This window comes from Pelodiscus sinensis, unplaced genomic scaffold, assembly GCF_049634645.1.
Source record: "Pelodiscus sinensis isolate JC-2024 unplaced genomic scaffold, ASM4963464v1 ctg34, whole genome shotgun sequence".
Classification (NCBI taxonomy): Eukaryota; Metazoa; Chordata; order Testudines; family Trionychidae; genus Pelodiscus; species Pelodiscus sinensis.
The window spans coordinates 4,110,665-4,129,871 of record NW_027465849.1 but is presented as its reverse complement, the minus strand read 5'-3'; the positions used below and the strand labels follow the sequence as shown (position 1 = coordinate 4,129,871).

At 62.2% G+C, this 19,207-nt stretch overlaps 1 protein-coding gene across 1 annotated transcript; it reads left to right on the top strand.

Moving 5' to 3' along the window:
* Positions 1–30: 30 nt before the first annotated feature.
* PAF1 (PAF1 component of Paf1/RNA polymerase II complex) lies at positions 31–14,413 on the top strand. Its single transcript, XM_075915308.1, has 14 exons — positions 31–352; positions 5,036–5,065; positions 7,164–7,256; positions 7,382–7,503; positions 7,813–7,879; positions 8,109–8,210; positions 8,593–8,698; positions 8,869–8,937; positions 9,401–9,504; positions 9,970–10,086; positions 10,431–10,559; positions 12,076–12,181; positions 13,149–13,230; positions 13,751–14,413. Exons 1-14 carry the CDS (start codon positions 303–305, stop codon positions 14,149–14,151), a joined length of 1,578 nt encoding a protein of 525 aa, XP_075771423.1. The 5' UTR covers positions 31–302; the 3' UTR covers positions 14,152–14,413.
* The last annotated feature ends 4,794 nt before the right edge of the window (positions 14,414–19,207 follow it).

Here is a 19,207-nt window from a genome sequence, read left to right as displayed (position 1 = left end):
GTTCTGGGAACTACAACTCCCAGCGTGCCCCGCTCTCTCCCCGGAAATGCTCCTCTCCGAGCCGTGTTTCCTGTGAGGCCGCCCGGCAGCAGGCCCTGTGTAGGTGGCTGTCTCAGTGCCTGTCTCCAGCGCAGCGCTCCTGCCGGTCCGGGCTCTCGCAGACTCGCCTCCCCGCCTCATCGCGCTCCTGCTCCCGCAGCTCTTCGGCAGGAGGCGGGCGCCTTCCCCGCCAGGCGGGGCGCGGCCACCCTTGCCGCCCTCAGGCCCCGCGCGAGGGCAGCGAACGGGGCAGCGGCGCCGCCATGGCCCCGACCATCCAGACCCAGGCGCAGCGGGAGGAGCCGGGACACAGGTAGGCCCGCCCCGGCCACGTCACCGCCGTGACGTCACACCCCCGTGACGTCACGGGGCCCTGCACTTCGGGGTCCCTCCCCCCCCGCCAGGGGTTAATGGGGGGGGCTGAGAGCCCGGACTCCTGGGTCCCCCCCCCGCCAGGGGTTAATGGGGGGGGCTGAGAGCCCGGACTCCTGGGTCCCCCCCCCCGCCAGGGGTTAATGGGGGGGCTGAGAGCCCGGACTCCTGGGTCCCCCCCCGCCAGGGGTTAATGGGGGGGCTGAGAGCCCGGACTCCTGGGTCCCCCCCCCCGCCAGGGGTTAATGGGGGGGCTGAGAGCCCGGACTCCTGGGTCCCCCCCCGCCAGGGGTTAATGGGGGGGGCTGAGAGCCCGGACTCCTGGGTCCCCCCCCCGCCAGGGGTTAATGGGGGGGGCTGAGAGCCCGGACTCCTGGGTCCCCCCCCCCGCCAGGGGTTAATGGGGGGGCTGAGAGCCCGGACTCCTGGGTCCCCCCCCCCGCCAGGGGTTAATGGGGGGGCTGAGAGCCCGGACTCCTGGGTCCCCCCCCGCCAGGGGTTAATGGGGGGGGGCTGAGAGCCCGGACTCCTGGGTCCCCCCCCCCCCGCCAGGGGTTAATGGGGGGGCTGAGAGCCCGGACTCCTGGGTCCCCCCCTGCCAGGGGTTAATGGGGGGGGGCTGAGAGCCCGGACTCCTGGGTCCCCCCCCCGCCAGGGGTTAATGGGGGGGGGCTGAGAGCCCGGACTCCTGGGTCCCCCCCCCCGCCAGGGGTTAATGGGGGGGCTGAGAGCCCGGACTCCTGGGTCCCCCCCCCCGCCAGGGGTTAATGGGGGGGCTGAGAGCCCGGACTCCTGGGTCCCCCCCCGCCAGGGGTTAATGGGGGGGGCTGAGAGCCCGGACTCCTGGGTCCCCCCCCCCGCCAGGGGTTAATGGGGGGGGCTGAGAGCCCGGACTCCTGGGTCCCCCCCCCCCGCCAGGGGTTAATGGGGGGGGCTGAGAGCCCGGACTCCTGGGTCCCCCCCCGCCAGGGGTTAATGGGGGGGGCTGAGAGCCTGGACTCCTGGGTCCCCCCCCCGCCAGGGGTTAATGGGGGGGGCTGAGAGCCCGGACTCCTGGGTCCCCCCCCCGCCAGGGGTTAATGGGGGGGGCTGAGAGCCCGGACTCCTGGGTCCCCCCCCGCAAGGGGTTAATGGGGGGGCTGAGAGCCCGGACTCCTGGGTCCCCCCCCCCGCCAGGGGTTAATGGGGGGGGCTGAGAGCCCGGACTCCTGGGTCCCCCCCCCCCCGCCAGGGGTTAATGGGGGGGGCTGAGAGCCCGGACTCCTGGGTCCCCCCCCCGCCAGGGGTTAATGGGGGGGGCTGAGAGCCCGGACTCCTGGGTCCCCCCCCGCCAGGGGTTAATGGGGGGGGGCTGAGAGCCCGGACTCCTGGGTCCCCCCCCCCCCGCCAGGGGTTAATGGGGGGGGCTGAGAGCCCGGACTCCTGGGTCCCCCCCCCCCGCCAGGGGTTAATGGGGGGGGCTGAGAGCCCGGACTCCTGGGTCCCCCCCCCCCCGCCAGGGGTTAATGGGGGGGCTGAGAGCCCGGACTCCTGGGTCCCCCCCCGCCAGGGGTTAATGGGGGGGGCTGAGAGCCCGGACTCCTGGGTCCCCCCCCCCCCCCGCCAGGGGTTAATGGGGGGGGCTGAGAGCCCGGACTCCTGGGTCCCCCCCCGCCAGGGGTTAATGGGGGGGGGCTGAGAGCCCGGACTCCTGGGTCCCCCCCCCGCCAGGGGTTAATGGGGGGGCTGAGAGCCCGGACTCCTGGGTCCCCCCCCCGCCAGGGGTTAATGGGGGGGGCTGAGAGCCCGGACTCCTGGGTCCCCCCCCCCCCGCCAGGGGTTAATGGGGGGGGCTGAGAGCCCGGACTCCTGGGTCCCCCCCCGCCAGGGGTTAATGGGGGGGGCTGAGAGCCCGGACTCCTGGGTCCCCCCCCCGCCAGGGGTTAATGGGGGGGGCTGAGAGCCCGGACTCCTGGGTCCCCCCCCCCGCCAGGGGTTAATGGGGGGGCTGAGAGCCCGGACTCCTGGGTCCCCCCCCCCGCCAGGGGTTAATGGGGGGGGCTGAGAGCCCGGACTCCTGGGTCCCCCCCCCGCCAGGGGTTAATGGGGGGGCTGAGAGCCCGGACTCGTGGGTCCCCCCCCGCCAGGGGTTAATGGGGGGGCTGAGAGCCCGGACTCCTGGGTCCCCCCCCCCGCCAGGGGCTAATGGGGGGGGCTGAGAGCCCGGACTCCTGGGTCCCCCCCCCCGCCAGGGGTTAATGGGGGGGGCTGAGAGCCCAGACTCCTGGGTCCCCCCCCCCGCCAGGGGTTAATGGGGGGGGCTGAGAGCCCGGACTCCTGGGTCCCCCCCCCCCCCGCCAGGGGTTAATGGGGGGGGCTGAGAGCCCGGACTCCTGGCCCCCCCCCCCCCCCGCCAGGGGTTAATGGGGGGGGCTGAGAGCCCGGACTCCTGGGTCCCCCCCCGCCAGGGGTTAATGGGGGGGGCTGAGAGCCCGGACTCCTGGGTCCCCCCCCCCGCCAGGGGTTAATGGGGGGGGGCTGAGAGCCCGGACTCCTGGGTCCCCCCCCGCCAGGGGTTAATGGGGGGGGGCTGATTGCCCGGACTCCTGGGTCCCCCCCCCCCCGCCAGGGGTTAATGGGGGGGCTGAGAGCCCGGACTCCTGGGTCCCCCCCCCCGCCAGGGGTTAATGGGGGGGGGCTGAGAGCCCGGACTCCTGGGTCCCCCCCCCCCGCCAGGGGTTAATGGGGGGGGCTGAGAGCCCGGACTCCTGGGTCCCCCCCCCCCCCCGCCAGGGGTTAATGGGGGGGGCTGAGAGCCCGGACTCCTGGGTCCCCCCCCGCCAGGGGTTAATGGGGGGGGCTGAGAGCCCGGACTCCTGGGTCCCCCCCCCGCCAGGGGTTAATGGGGGGGGGGGCTGAGAGCCCGGACTCCTGGGTCCCCCCCCGCCAGGGGTTAATGGGGGGGGCTGAGAGCCCGGACTCCTGGGTCCCCCCCCGCCACGGGTTAATGGGGGGGGCTGAGAGCCCGGACTCCTGGGTCCCCCCCCGCCACGGGTTAATGGGGGGGGCTGAGAGCCCGGACTCCTGGGTCCCCCCCCGCCAGGGGTTAATGGGGGGGCTGAGAGCCCGGACTCCTGGGTCCCCCCCCGCCAGGCGTTAATGGGGGGGGCTGAGAGCCCGGACTCCTGGGTCCCCCCCCCCGCCAGGGGTTAATGGGGGGGCTGAGAGCCCGGACTCCTGGGTCCCCCCCCGCCAGGGGTTAATGGGGGGGCTGAGAGCCCGGACTCCTGGGTCCCCCCCCCCGCCAGGGGTTAATGGGGGGGCTGAGAGCCCGGACTCCTGGGTCCCCCCCCCCCGCCAGGGGTTAATGGGGGGGCTGAGAGCCCGGACTCCTGGGTCCCCCCCCCCCGCCAGGGGTTAATGGGGGGGGCTGAGAGCCCGGACTCCTGGGTTCCCCCCCCCGCCAGGGGTTAATGGGGGGGGGCTGAGAGCCCGGACTCCTGGGTCCCCCCTCCGCCAGGGGTTAATGGGGGGGGCTGAGAGCCCGGACTCCTGGGTCCCCCCCCCCGCCAGGGGTTAATGGGGGGGCTGAGAGCCCGGACTCCTGGGTCCCCCCCCCGCCAGGGGTTAATGGGGGGGGGCTGAGAGCCCGGACTTCTGGGTCTCCGCCCCCCCCCCGCCAGGGGTTAATGGGGGGGCTGAGAGCCCGGACTCCTGGGTCCCCCCCCCGCCAGGGGTTAATGGGGGGACTGAGAGCCCGGACTCCTGGGTCCCCCCCCCGCCAGGGGTTAATGGGGGGACTGAGAGCCCGGACTCCTGGGTCCCCCCCCCCCGCCAGGGGTTAATGGGGGGGCTGAGAGCCCGGACTCCTGGGTCCCCCCCCCCGCCAGGGGTTAATGGGGGGGGCTGAGAGCCCGGACTCCTGGGTCCCCCCTCCGCCAGGGGTTAATGGGGGGGGTTGAGAGCCCGGACTTCTGGGTCTCCCCCCCCCCCCGCCAGGGGTTAATGGGGGGGCTGAGAGCCCGGACTCCTGGGTCCCCCCTCCCACGCCAGGGGTAAATGGGGGGGGCTGAGAGCCCAGACTCCTGGGTCCCCCCCGCCAGGGATGATGGGGGGGCTGGGAGGAGGGAGCTTGGACTCCTGGGTTCCTTATTCCTATGTGTGGTGGGTAGGGCTGGCTCCCAATCTCCTGAGAGGCCTGACCTCACCCCCACTTTACTCCTGCACAGCCGTGGCCCACCTCAGAAGTGGCTGCACCTAGGCAGCAGCAGCAGCAGTTTCACTCGTTAGAGCCTGGCCCTGGTGCTGTTCTTGGCCTCAGTTCCCCCACGTGCCCAGTAGAGTTGATGCTGCTGACTTGACTCCTGTGGATAGGGGAAGGGGTTTCACTCTTTGTGGGGAGAAGCAGCCAGGTTTCTCTGGAGAGGCTGGACAGGGTTTCTCTGGAGAGGCTGGGGTGGGCTCCCAGGACCAGACCTATAGGCAGCTCCTGCCCCCTGACGTTGGCCATCATTCTGCTGTTCCTTGCCTCAGTTTCCCCATCTGCAGAATGCGGTAATGCTATCGAGATGCTGGGTAAAGGGCAGAAGGGAAAGTAGTGTGGTGGTGGTGTGATTATTTACTGCTATATATTTCTGTCTCACAGGCCCAATGCTCACCGGACCCTGCCTGAGAGGTATGGCCCCTCCTTGTCCTGCAGCTCACAATTACCGACCCCCACTGCCATGCCCTGGGAGAAGGGAGGGGCCAGGCCAGTCTTTTCAGCTTCCTCACCAAGACCTTGGATTGGCTGGCAAAGGCCTGGGGGGAACAACTACTTTGGCTGCTTGTGTCCTGCCCCACTTGGTGACCTGACTAGGGATGTTGAATATTGGTTAACTGAATAGTCAATTAACCTCATGAATTCTGATCGGTTGTTTGACTATTCTGTATTACCCAGGGTTGGGTTTGGCAGCCTGTGAGGGTTTCGGGGTGCGATCACCCCCTCCCGGTCCGAGAGGGGGGGTCTGCGGACCCCTTTTGGTCCTCCTTTTGTCCTGTGTCGTCCCTGGGCCGCCGGTGGGGAGTCCGGGCCCCCGGGGTGCGATCACCCCCTCCCAGCCAGAAGGGGGGGTCAGCGAACCCCAGGCCGTGAGTACCTGCCGAGCGGGATGGGGCCGGAGCCCCTAGCCTTAGGTCCTCCTCCCCCAGTCCGGGGTTCTAGTTTGGTCCCAGTCGGTTAGTGTGGCTGTCGGGTGCTGGACGCTCCCCGTGTGGAGGGAGGGGGACCCGGTCCTGCCCTCTCTCCGGGTCCCAGCCCGGGGCCCTGAGCGCCGGGGCCGCTAGCGCCCCGGCACGGTGGACGAGGGAGGTGAGGATTCTCCCCCCTGTGGCCCGTCCACCCACGGCCGCCAGAAGCGCCCTGCCCTGGGCTCCTTCCTCCCTCCCGTTGGGTCCGCCTGCCGATCCCCGTCGCCCTGGCGCCTACCTCGACTCCGCGGTCTGTGGCGTCTCACGTTCCGATGGAGTCTCGGGGGTGAGCTCTCCGGCCCTGGCGCGCTCCTGGCCGTCCCGGTCCCTCCTGACTCGGCGCGGTGGGGTCCTCCTGCCGTCTGGCGAGGGGCTGAGTGCTCGCCAGGGGCAGTGGCTGTCCCGGAGGCCCCGGGACCAGCGCCGGGCCGGCAGCCGGGCTGTGGGGCGCTCACGCTCCGTCCTGCGGTGGGGGCTGCTCCTCCGCCGCCGCGAGGAGCCTGCGCCCCGCTTCTCCGGCGGCGGGCACTTTTAAACTGGCCCGCCGCACCAGCCGCCGCCCGGGGCCCCGCCCCTTCCGGGCACGCCCCCGCTGGCGGCCCTCGCCAGTTGCCGTGCGCCCCGGCCCCGCCTTCCCTGCGTGGGCCGGCGGGGGGGGGAGCCACCCATCAGCTGCCGGCGCAAGCGCGGGGGAAGCGCCCCCGCCTGCCGCCCCCGGCGGCTGGAGTTGCGGGGTTGCTGGGGGGTCTGGGGCCGGCCGGCAGAGCCCCGCCGGTGAGGACTCCGCTCGCCCCGCCCCCGGGAGAGTGACGGCCGGCGGGGGCTCCGCTCCCCTCGCCCCTGGTCAGGGGCCGGCCCGTCACACAGCCATTGCGTTCTGACCCTGCTCTTGAGGAGCCCTCTGCCATTCCATGCTGCTGCCCCTGTGTCAGAGGCAGCAGTGCAGGGTGTCAGGCGGGAGCTGGTCCATGTGGGGATCCAGTTTAAAAACCAACTCCCCTCATGGACCGGCTGCCTGTCACCCTGCTCTGCTGCCTCTGATTCTGAGGCAGCAGCATGGGGTGGCCGTATCCCCTGTCCGGAAGGGGGGGGCGGGTTTGAGCTCCCAGACCTGGTGTGTACCTGAACTGAGCTGGGCTGCCTGCCCACCTGGCTCCTAATACACTTTAAATGCAGAGCCGCAGCAGGGGTAGGTCCAGAATCTGGTATGAGCCAGCCTGCTAAAAGATGTAGTGTGGGGGGAAACGCACGTAGTCTATAACGTTAACCGAAAAGCTTTTGCTTATCAGTTAATCGACCTCACTGTTACATACCTAGACCTGGCAAACTCAGTTCATGGCAGCTAGGCACAATCGTAGAGCACTGCTGATGTGGGGCGTTGGGGATTCTGGCTGGGCTCCAGCCATGGCACAGGACCCCTTCCTCCACCCTCTGCCCATTGCACCTCCTGCCTGCACCCTTTCCACCACCCTGGCTGGCAGAAGATCAGGTATCCAGGAGTTCGGGATTCAGTCGTGTGTGTGGGTCTCTCCCTGTGCTTCCAGGTCGGGTGTGGTGTGTCGAGTGAAATACTGCAACAGTCTCCCAGATATTCCCTTCGACCCCAAATTCATCACATACCCCTTCGACCAGAACAGGTGAGGGGGTGGCAGCCGCTGAGTGGGGCTGGGATCGGGGCCTGCCTGGCTGACCCATGCCAGTGCTGCCATGGGGAAGGAGGACAGGTTCTCTTGGGCTGGCCTTTCACCTGTCCCTCCCCCAGGTTTGTGCAATACAAAGCCACCTCTCTGGAGAAACAGCACAAGCACGACCTCCTCACCGAGCCTGACCTGGGTGTGACCATCGACCTCATCAACCCTGACACGTATCGCATCGACCCAAATGGTGAGCGTCAGGGCAGGGCGCCCGTGCAGGCGTCACCGACAGATCCAAGGGCACCACCTGTGTCTCAGGCTGACGGGGGGTGGAGCGGGCTGTGTCTCATGCGTGTCCATGCTGGGGAAGGGCATCTTGTGCATTGCAAGGGTCCCTCTTGTACCATGAATCCTGGGATCGGGTTTCATAGTGCCCCTCCAAAGCATCTTGCTCACAGAAAGGTCTCCATGGTTTCCGAGCCCAGAGCTTTGGGGGTGATGTGATTGGGGTTGGGGGGGGAGGTACCGGTCCCATCCCATTCTGCTCTGCCTCTTTCAGTTCTCCTGGATCCAGCAGATGAGAAACTGCTGGAGGAGGAGATCCAGGCTCCCACCAGCTCCAAGAGGTAACTCTTCCCTCTGCTCCCAAACCATACGGTGCCCCCCGGCTGCAGATCCCACCCCCTCCAGTCCCCAGGCTAACCAGTACGCCTAGCCCTGCTCTGCAGCCTGCGGTTCCCTTTGCTCAGACATACCCGAGGAGAGACACACACCCCCAGCCATACGCCCTCCATCAAGAGGGGGCAGTCAGTTCTGCCCTCCAAGGCTATGACACTCCTGCTCTCCTCTGCCTAGATCCCAGCAGCATGCCAAAGTGGTGCCATGGATGAGGAAGACAGAATACATCTCCACCGAATTCAACCGCTACGGCGTGTCCAACGAGAAGCCAGAGGTCAAGTGAGTCGGGGCAGGGGGGAGCTGGCCAGGATTGGGGGGCCTCCTGGCTGAACATGCCCCAAGGGCCCTGCTGCTTCAACACATCTATTCCCCCAGGAGCTGCAAAAGGGTTCGAAGCTACCACACTGGGGCACAAGAGGGTGCCTCAGCTGCCGCACTGGGGGTTTCCTCTTGTAACGTGCCGTGCCCCCTGCCATAAGGCGCAACCACCCTCTCCAGGGAGACACAGCCTGGCACAAGACTGGTTGCATCCAGCAGGGGGAGCATGGGCCTTGCGCTTGTGGGCCTGGCTGAGGGGGGAGAATTGCAGGACAGGTTGCATCCAGTGTGGGGCAGTGTCTTCCCAGCAGGCCTCACTCTGCTCGTCTCCCCTGTCCATCAGGATTGGTGTGTCTGTCAAGCAGCAGTTCACCGAGGAGGAGATCTACAAGGACCGGGACAGCCAGATCTCTGCCATCGAGAAGACGTTCGAAGATGCCCAGAAATCAGTGAGTTGCCTCTTTAAATATCTCCCCGAGCCCCACAACGCACTGTGCTGTGAAGGGCCCATCGAAAGCCCCCCAGTCGAGTGGCTGGGAGGCCCAGGGGGCATGGGGAGAATGGGTGTTTCAGGTTACCTCTGCCAGCCTCTCAGTCTCTGTGCTTCCTCCCTCCCCAGATCGCCCAGCACTACAGCAAGCCTCGCGTCACCCCCATGGAGGTCATGCCCGTGTTCCCAGACTTCAAGGTAAGGCAGAAGCTGGGTGGGGCTGGGATTGACGCCGGCATTGGCGTTCTGAGGCCCACGGCAGCCAGCTGGTGCTGTGCGGGCACCTCCGAGGCGTCTCGCCATGACACTGTCTGCTCCTTTGCAGCCCTGAGTGGCTGAACTGGTCCTGAGTGCCCCATCTGGGCTCAGTGAGCATTTGGGCAGGCAACACTGCCTAGTGGTTAGCACGCCAGGTCACAGGGCAGGAGACCTGGCTTCTAATCCCAGCCCTGGGGCCGACCTGCAGCGCATGTCCTGTCACCCCACCGTGCCTCGATTTCCCCGTGGGGGGGGGGATCGAGTGGGGGAGCTGCTGTCCAGGCAGGAGGGATCCTTCCTGATGGAGGGGCCATGATTGTAATGCCATAGCAGGGGAGTAGGAAGGTGTTTGGGGAGAGGGTGGTTGATGTCTGCATCCACCAACTGACTCCTTCCCCCCCAGATGTGGATCAATCCCTGCGCCCAGGTCATCTTCGACTCAGACCCGGCTCCCAAGGACACCAGTGGGGCCGCAGCGCTCGAGATGATGTCTCAGGCGATGATCAGGTGTAACACTGAGCCCCCCAGCCTTGGGGGGACATGCGGGCTCACTCTTCCCTTTCCTAGACTGCCCCTCCCTCCCAGAATTCCTCCCCCTCCACTAGGCAAGGCCCTTCCCGTGGCCCCAAGAGCAGGACGTCTGCCGTCCCTGCATGGGGCTGGGTTCGGGTGCCCCCAGAACCCCCGCCCATCATAGAGAGCGGCGCTCCAGCGTGTTCGGAGACACAGCATTGCATTGCCAAGCATTCTGGGAGGATGGGTTGCTCCCCCCCGACCCCTGCCCTCTGGGCTCAGCCCTCACAAAACTCCTGTTGTCGGGCCCTGGTTTGGAAGGGAGGCCCAAGAGTCAGTGCCAACCCCAGTGTGGCACTAGGGGGTGCTGTGCTGCAGGGGGGGGGGAGAGGAAGCAGGGGATACTTTCACTGGCACACGTGTGTCACTCATTAACTCTTCCCTCCTCCCTCCCCCCAGGGGAATGATGGACGAGGAAGGGAACCAGTTTGTGGCCTATTTCCTGCCTGTGGAAGAAACGCTGCGGAAACGGAAGCGGGACCAGGAGGAGGAGATGGACTATGCGCCTGAAGACATGTATGTGGCCAGTGTGGGAGGGGGCGGGGAGAGGTGGAGGGTAGGGCCGGGGAAGTGGAGGTGTGCAGGGGAAGTAGGACAGGGCCTGTACTGGGGAATGGGGGGCATGGGAGACAGTTGGGAGGGTCCTATGCTGGAGAGCGGTAGGGTTAGGGGAGGGGCTGTGCTGGGCAGTGGGGAGGAGAGATGGTTGGGAGATCATGGGGTGGGGTGGGGAATATCCTGTGCTGGGGAGCGGTGGGGCTAGGGGAGGGGCTGTACTGGGGAATGTTGGGGGGGGGGGTATTGTTCTGCCTGGGAGGGGAGCAGCAGGGCTGTGGGATGCTGACGACCCCTCTCCCCAGATATGACTACAAGATTGCCCGGGAGTACAATTGGAACGTGAAGAATAAAGCCAGCAAGGGCTATGAGGAGAACTACTTCTTCATCTTCCGCGAGGGCGATGGCGTCTACTACAACGAACTGGAGACCAGGTGAGGGGGGCGCGTTGGATCTTTTTCCGGGGCCAGGCAACACGCCCCGTTTGTTAAAAATACAGGCTGAAAAGCAGCGCGCGCACGTCCAGCAACCTGCTTGTCGTGGCTCAAGTCAATCTTATCGGCCAAGACTGAGCATGAGCGAGGAGTTGGGGTTTATTGGTCGCGATTCGAGGCTCCTCTGAGGCTTGGCTTGCAGGACAAACAAAACCCAGTCTAAGGTCTAATGGCAAAAGCCCCCCACTTGATACGTATAAATTCCCGTTGGCGTCTATGGGTTTTGCAGTGTGATGCTGCAAACCTTCACCCTTACCGGGTGTTAATCTCCGGGTTTCCCAGTTCTCCTTTGATGGCTCTTGTCAGGTTTCCCGTTGTTCTCTCTTGTTTGTGTCTCGCTCTTGAGGGTCCCTGTCTCCCGGGTTCTGTCAATTCTGCCAATTTAAGTCAGCCTTGGGCACAGTCTCGGTGTTTCCTGGTTATCTTCAAGGTTCCCATTTCTTGACCATCTGGGCCTTGGTGAAGACTTTCACACTCGTTCTTCGCTCCCATGGGACGATTTCCAGAGCATTCCAAAGTCACATCTTTCTCTGTTTAAAAAAAACCTTTTCCTGCAGGACACCAGAGTGATGTCATGCGCCACCCTGCGTCCCGCAGCCCCTCCCTCTGCCATACGCCACGTGGCTTCCCCTCTCCCACATGCTCAGCAGGAGCTGCCACTCATGCAGCCTCTCCCATGATGGTGGCAGGAGCCGTGTGGCCTCTAGCCGGGCCTGTCGTGGCTTTGGCCCGGCCCAATCCCTCAGCAGCTGGAGGGAGAGAACCGGGCCTGCCTCAGTGAGCCCTGGGGTGGGGGGTGAGGGGGGGCGGTGAGCAGCTTTTCCCCCTCCCCAGTGCTGCAGGGAGAGGCCATGCGGCTTGCCTGTTTTGTTCCCAAAGTGGGGCTACGGGCAGCCGGGGGTGGGAGGGGGCAGAGGGTGCTCTGTGTCCTGTGGTGCCTCAGGCCACTTTGGAGCAGGCAGAGGCGGGAGCAAGCAGCCAGGGACCAGGGCAGCCTGACTCCACTCAGTCCTGGGCGCCTCAGGTCACAGCCGGGAGGCAAGGCCTCCGCTTCCCTCTCAGTGAGCCAGGGCGGCACGGCGGGATCGGGCCCTGGGCAGAGACACGCCACGGCCTGGAGCAGCTGGAAGCCTGCAGGGGTGCCCGTGTCCTGCCGCGTGCCCTCGGCTGTGGGTGGGTGATGGAGGTGGGTTGGCCCTCCACCGCTTCCTGCTAATGAGACTCCAAGCCTGGGGCACGCCGGGCTCCCTCAGTGCCTCCTGAATGGATGCTGCCACTGGGTGCGAGAGTCCCCCCACAACTCCCTCCTGACTCCACGCTGCATGGGCTGGGGGTTAACCCCTCCCCCCTCACCGGGGCCTTGTCCCCCCTCGTTGGCTCCACACCACACGGGCAGAGGGGGCCTGGCTGCTGGGGAGGCTCTGTGCCCCTTCTGACATGACACCTTTTCCCCCAGGGTGCGGCTCAGCAAGCGCAGGGCCAAGGCGGGCGTGCAGCCGGGCACCAACGCCGTGCTGGTGGTGAAGCACCGAGACATGAATGAGAAGGAGCTGGAGGCTCAGGTTTGGCAAGAGCTGAGGTTGGGGGGGCGGCAGGGGGCTCTCCTTGGGGAGGGGGGAGGGATAATGCATCTGCCCCCCCCATGTACCTTCTGTGTTCATCCTCTTTGCTGGGATCTGGGAGTAAGACCCAGAGTCCTGGCTCCCAGCCTCCAGCACTCTAACCCACTAGACCCCCGCCCCCCGGTGCTGGGGAGAGAACCCAGAGTCCTGGCTCCCAGCCTCCAGCACTCTAACCCACTAGACCCCCGCCCCACGGTGCTGGGGAGAGAACCCAGAGTCCTGGCTCCCAGCCTCCAGCACTCTAACCCACTAGACCCCCGCCCCCCGGTGCTGGGGAGAGAACCCAGAGTCCTGGCTCCCAGCCTCCAGCACTCTAACCCACTAGACCCCCGCCCCCCGGTGCTGGGGAGAGAACCCAGAGTCCTGGCTCCCAGCCTCCAGCACTCTAACCCACTAGACCCCCGCCCCCCGGTGCTGGGGAGAGAACCCAGAGTCCTGGCTCCCAGCCTCCAGCACTCAAACCCACTAGACCCCCGCCCCCCGGTGCTGGGGAGAGAACCCAGAGTCCTGGCTCCCAGCCTCCAGCACTCAAACCCACTAGACCCCCGCCCCACGGTGCTGGGGAGAGAACCCAGAGTCCTGGCTCCCAGCCTCCAGCACTCAAACCCACTAGACCCCGCCCCCCGGTGCTGGGGAGAGAACCCAGAGTCCTGGCTCCCAGCCTCCAGCACTCAAACCCACTAGACCCCCGCCCCCCGGTGCTGGGGAGAGAACCCAGAGTCCTGGCTCCCAGCCTCCAGCACTCTAACCCACTAGACCCCCGCCCCCCGGTGCTGGGGAGAGAACCCGAAAGCCCTGATACTCTCTCCCTGACTGAGGAGTGGCCCTGTGGGGCGCTGGCGGGGCCCCAGCCTTGGAGGGCTGTGCCATGCCGGCCCATGTCTAATCCGGCTCTCCGCCCTGGCAGGAGGCTCGTAAGGCGCAGCTGGAGAATCACGAGCCGGAGGAGGAAGAGGAGGAGGAGATGGACAAGGAGGCCCAGGGCTCTGGTATGGACGGGGGAAGGGGAGTTGTAGCTCTGAGGGAGAAGGAGCCTGTGCTGTCCCCTTCCCTGCCCTTGGGCTGCACAAGGGCTCGCAGCACCCTCTGGCGGTCGCCCTTGGAACTGCTGCCGGATGCCACCCTCATTCCCTCTGTGACCCCTTCACTCCCACCAGACAACCTCAGCTTGGGGGGGGGGGGGCTTGCTGTTTCACCTACAGGGACAGCCCTGGGTCCTGCCTCCCCCACAGGCTGGTCCTGTTCTCCCCCCACATCCCACCCCCACGGATGGCTCCTGTCCCCCAGGGGTGGGGGGTGGAAGTGGAGGGACCATTGTTTTTCCCTCCTCTTTCGCCCCTTCCCCGGCAGGGCGACACGATCCCCTCTCCTCCGGCACCCCTCCCCCACCGCTCCCCCGGGAAGAGGGTATGGTCTCTTCCCTTCCTTGCCCCCTCCCCCTCCCCACGCTGTCACACCACCTCAGCCGCCCTTCCCTGCTCCGCTCTGAGCCTGCGCCTTGCCCTGCAGATGAGGAGCGGGAGAAGGGCAGCGAGGGCTCGCCGGAGGCCAGCGAGGAGGAGGAGGAGGAGGAGGAGGAGGAAGGGCGCTCGGGCAGTGAGAGCGAGCGGGCGACCAGCGGGCGCAGCGCCAGCGAGGGCTCGCCGGAGGCCAGCGAGGAGGACGAGCGGGCAGCCCGCGACAAGGAGGAGATCTTCGGCAGCGACGACGACGAGGACTCCGACGGCGAGGGGGGCGGGCAGCGCAGCCCCGGCGAGGAGAGTGGCAGCGAGGGGGGCACCCAGCACCGCGGCGGCCACAGCCCTTTCCTCAGTGGCAGCGAGGGCTCCAACGCCGAGGAGGAAGAGGCCAGTGGGAGCGGCAGTGAGGCTGCCTCGGACTCCAGTGAGGAGGCGAGCGACAGCGACTGAGCAGCTTTCCCCTTGGGGGACCTCACCCCACCCAGTGCACACTGAGGGGGGCGCCGCCTGCTGGAATTCCTCCGCCCCCGTTCAGGAGCCATGCTCGGCCCCTTGGAAATGCCCCCCACCCGGGGATCCCCTCGGGGGTCCCTCTCTCGCTGCTGGGGTGGCTTTTTGTTACGACTGTTTGTTTCAGCCCTGCCCCCCGCCCCCTGTACATACCGGTTTGTACCAGAACTCCTCTGCCCTCAATAAACGGGTGTCTCCCCTGCGTGTGGTGCTGCCCCCATCCCTGCCAGGGCAGCCGGGCTCTCCCAAACCTGCTGGCATCGCTCCCTCCGTGTGGCTGTGAGCGGGAGGTCTGGCATCTGCCAGGGGGCTGAGCCAGCAGGCCCCATGCTCCTTGGAGTGCGTGGCAGTGCTGAAGGACTGGGGGGGGGGGATAGGTACCCAAGGGGTGTGGGAACCTTTATCTGTGGCTCTGGGGCAGGAAGGGAGTTTATTCCTAGAGCCTCCCGACTCTGCCCTTTCCCTGCCAGGGTTTGGGCTTGGAGCTGGAATTGGAGAGGGGCTTAGGCAGGCTCTAGATTGGTCACGAGCTTGTGGTTCCCCATCTCTGCGCTGCCAGGTGCCAGCCCTTTCACTGTGAGTGTGGGCAGGGGCAGCCTTGTGCACACGCCGGGAGCACAGTGAGGGGGAGGGGTTCTTTCTCCACTCACTCCCTTGGCACTACAATGAATCCAGCCTCTGGGATTCCAGGCCACTTTCACACCTGCTGGGCCATGCCTGGTGCCTACCACTGCGGGGCTACCACGGCCCGAAGGCGCACCCCCGAGTGGGGATGCCCCAGCCCCTGCTCAAAGTGACCAAGACAAGGTCGGGGCCAAGCCTCCCTCCCAGGGATCCTGGGCCCCAGGAGTTTGCCCCACGGCCAAATCCCAAGCCTATTTTTATAACTGTTCGCTTATTCTGCTGCCTCTGGAGGGGATCTAAGGGCTACGACGACACTGCAGGTTTCTTTCAGAAGAAGCGTTTCCGGAAGAGATCTTCCAAAGCACATCGAAAAAGTGATCTGCTTTTTTGACAGAGAGTGTTCGCACTGAATGGATGCTCTCCCGCATTGAGTACTATGGACGGAGTGGCCACCAGGGCACCTGTGCTTTTTCCTCTTTCCTCTTCTTCCGAAAGAACTCCCTCTTCCCCTTCCACACACGCCTTTTTCTGAAAGAGCTCTTTTGGAAAAAGGCTTCTTCCCCGTAGAAAGAGGTTTACCAATGTCGAAAAAAACCCCCCATCTGTTCTTTCAATTCTTTTTCAAAAGAACGCAATTGCTGTGTGGACGTAAGTGAAGTTCTTTCAGAAAAAGAGCCATTTTTCCGAAAAAAACTCGTGTGGACAGCCTTAGATGTGACACAGCCTGCTAGAGCCATTAGCAGACATCGAACCTCTGTCAGAGCCAGTCGGGTTTAAGAAGGCATTTGCGAAACCCGGTGGCAGACTGTCCCGAGTTTAAAATTTATTTTAAAACAATTTCTTTCGTTTGTCTTGCACGTTATAAAATCACAAGTGTAAAAATTCATCCTCTCACCTCCTTTCGCCTCCAACAGACTGTCTCTGTACAAGTGCGACGAGGAGTCCTGTGGCACCTTATAGACTAACTGAAGTGTTGGAGCATAAGCTTTCGTGGGCAAAGACCCACTTCGTCAGATGCAGGTCAAGTGCTTTGTTAGAGTAGGAAATTAGTGACTAACAACTGGTTTGCTCTGAACAGATTCCATGTGCGGGTTAAGCCAGAGAGGCGTTAGGATGCCCATGTGGCTTGGAACAAAAGATCTGATGATTGTACAGAGGCTCAGCAGTATGTTCCTGGAGTGGACTCCTGGCTTGCCTGTTCTCAGCAGCCCAGCTTGGGGGAAGGCTCACAGGGAGAGGCAGGGGAGGGCTTACACCTCTCCCACCACTCCCAAGGGTGGCCCCAGCCTTGCCACAAGCTCCTACCCCTCCGGTTGGAGGGGTTATTTATTTGAATAGCAATGAGTTCCTCAGACAGGGACTAAGAATTGGCGAGGGACGTATCCTGCCAGTAAAATACAGGCTGGGTGCTCTTATAACCAAGACACAATGAACTGGACTGGCAGACCCGGGGGGGAGCAGCCAGATCCAAGCCCTGTTCTCACCAGGCAAATGGAACCTGTGGAATCCACTGACAAGTGTTGATACCTCTCCTCCTCTCCTCTCTGCCGTAAAGTCCCTCCTTCCCCTTTTTTCCCTCCAGATGCCTCTATTCCTGCTCATGGCCCTCCCCAACCAATCAGTCCCCTGCCACCTAAAGAGAAAAACCTAATTGCGCCGGCACAAAATCACTGCTCATCTGTGGGGAAGCTCAATGGCTCCTCTGGCCCAGGGGGAGGGGGGACTTGGTTCCTCCTTGAGGTATTCCTAGAGTGCTATCATCATAGGGTTGGAAGAGAACTCGGGCAGTCGGAGAGTCCAGCCGCCTGCCTAAAGGCAGGTCCAATCCCAATTAATCGTCCCATGTGGGCTTTGTCAAGCCAGGATTTAAAAACCTCTAGGGATGGAGATTCCACCACCCCAGGGAACCCAGCCCAGGGCTTCCCCACCCTCCTAGGGAAATAGTTTTTCTAATATGCAACCTAGACCTCCCCCACTGCAACTTGAATCGTTGCTGCTTGTTCTGTTGGTAATGGCTCCGTCCTCTTTGGAAGCCCCCCTTTCAGGCAGTTAAAGGTTGCTCTCAAATTCCCCCCTCATTCTTCTGTAGACTAAATAAGCCCAAGTTGCTTGGTCTAGCCTTGTACATCAGGTGCACCAGCATTTCAGCAACTGTAATCCCCAGGTCTTTTTCTGATGAGCTGCTGCTTAGCCAGGTGGCCCCCAGTCGGTAGCCGTGCTACTGGCAGGACTCCCGGAGCTCATCAAGACCAGATTACCCAAAAACTGGCAAATAATGGTGCAGACAAATTCTCTAGCAAGAAAGAGAGAGACCCCAGAAGCTCGGAGAAGGAGCCGATTTTTTCAGACGCTCTGAAAAGGATGAGGAACGCCCAAAGCCTGAGTGTTGCTTTAGCAGGTGTATTGCCGAGTGGGCGTATATGGCAGGGCTTGGGAGTAGGTAAGCAGTAGGCTATGCTGCTGTGGCAGGGCCATTGCTTAATTCTGCATCCAGTTTTGGTTCCTGCGCAAAAATGGTCTGAGGTCGTGTAAAACTGTGTTAGAATGAGAACTTGAACAAGTTAGTTCATCCAGGGCACAGTTAAGCAAGGACTTATACTCATGTTATTAATTAGGCTTGAAAAGGTTTGATTGTTTTATATTCAAACTTTCCAAAACCCTGGAGAATGTGAGATGTATTCAATATGCGCCCAAGTGGATGAAAAAAATAGACTCCGGCAATAATAGTGCAAATTTACACACAGTCAAAAAGGAAGAGGATGTTTTCACACGGAATGGAGGTAAATTGTTTTCTATGTGCATTGTTTTGCATATCTCAATAGTGAATCATACCTGCTCTTGCGTGGCCCAATGTCAGAGTTCTGTGAGAGCCCTTCGTAACTCGCTGCAGTCAGGTTTAAAGTGGTAGCATTCGCTCCCAGAACATTGCACAGCTTAAAACCAGTGATCTCATTTCAAACCCCAACAGCAGGACTCTCATTTAAAAGGCGTACCCAGCACTGTATTCCGTCCCTTACCACCCATACCTGTAACCATACCCCCCAGTTCCACATCATTCTGTCCCGAGATAAAGTGCAAAGATGACCCCACTGGCCTGTACTAAGTCATCACTTAATCCAATGTGACAGAATGGTTCCCAAGTATTGAAACTGCATTACAGCTAAATTTATCACTAATAATCCCTAACTATGGTAAAAAATGTCCTCTTAGCCACCATGACAAAATGCTTTCTTCCTTTAGAGCACTGAGAATGAAATAATCGGGTATTTGAATAATAATGACATTTGTCACTGCTAAAGTGGGAAAAATGTCTCAGTATAATGAGAATAGAATAAATGTTACTTTATGTAAATAGGTAAACATAAATATTTGATGACTACATGATTTTTTTTGTAATGTACATCACATTAGGCTGTTTGTAACATATCTCTTCACGTTCACGGTGTCTCAGGCGCTTCTCTCATTCAGCATAAAAGCGGAGACATTTGAGGGTTTGGTTTTTTTTTTTTAAGCTTTAACACTGGAAAACATTTGGAAGGTTTGCAATGGAGAATCCACTGGATATGAACACACAGGTGCCAAAAGGGTTTATGAGATTTCGTGTGGGGGTCGGGGGGTGAGGGGAATATCTGAAGTAGTAGCAGAGAGGTTATTTGACCTGTGTATTTCGCACAGGTGCAGTCACTACTGGATTCCAGTGCCCAGTTCTTGGTGATCCCAATTCAAGAAGGTGGTTGCTAAATTGAAAGTGATCCGAGACAAGCGTGGAGAATGATTACAGTAATAGAAAAAGAAAACCCTGCCTCCTAGTGAAAGACACGGAGTTTGATAATGCGCTCTATCCTCTAGAGTGAAAGGTCCAAGAAAGGATCTGGAAACATGATAAATTCAGACTTAAAGCTTAAGTTTTTAATAGTGAAAGATGTAGGTGGAAGTAGCAGCAGTTTCACACATACAGAATGGGAAGTGACTGTCTTATGAAGGTGATCTCCAGAAAGGGATCGGGGGACTGAAAATATGAGAAAATGATGTTACACTTGCAAAAAGCAAATATGTCTTTATCTCGCTCTATAACATGAGGTGTCGCAAGCAGACTATGAGAAGTAATTTTTCCGCTTTAATCGTTGCTGATTCCTCGTGTGGAATATAATGTTCAATTCTTGGTGTCATATTTCAAGAAAGATGTAGACTAATTGGAGAAAGTCCAGAGAAGAGTGCAAAAAAATGAAAATATAACTGACAAGGGAAGATTGAAATTGTTGGGCTTGTTTATTTTGAAGAGAGAAGGATGAGAGGGGAACATGATAACAGCTTTCTAGTACCTAAAAGGGTGTTAAAAGTAGAAGAGAAAAATGATTCTCAACCTCTGATG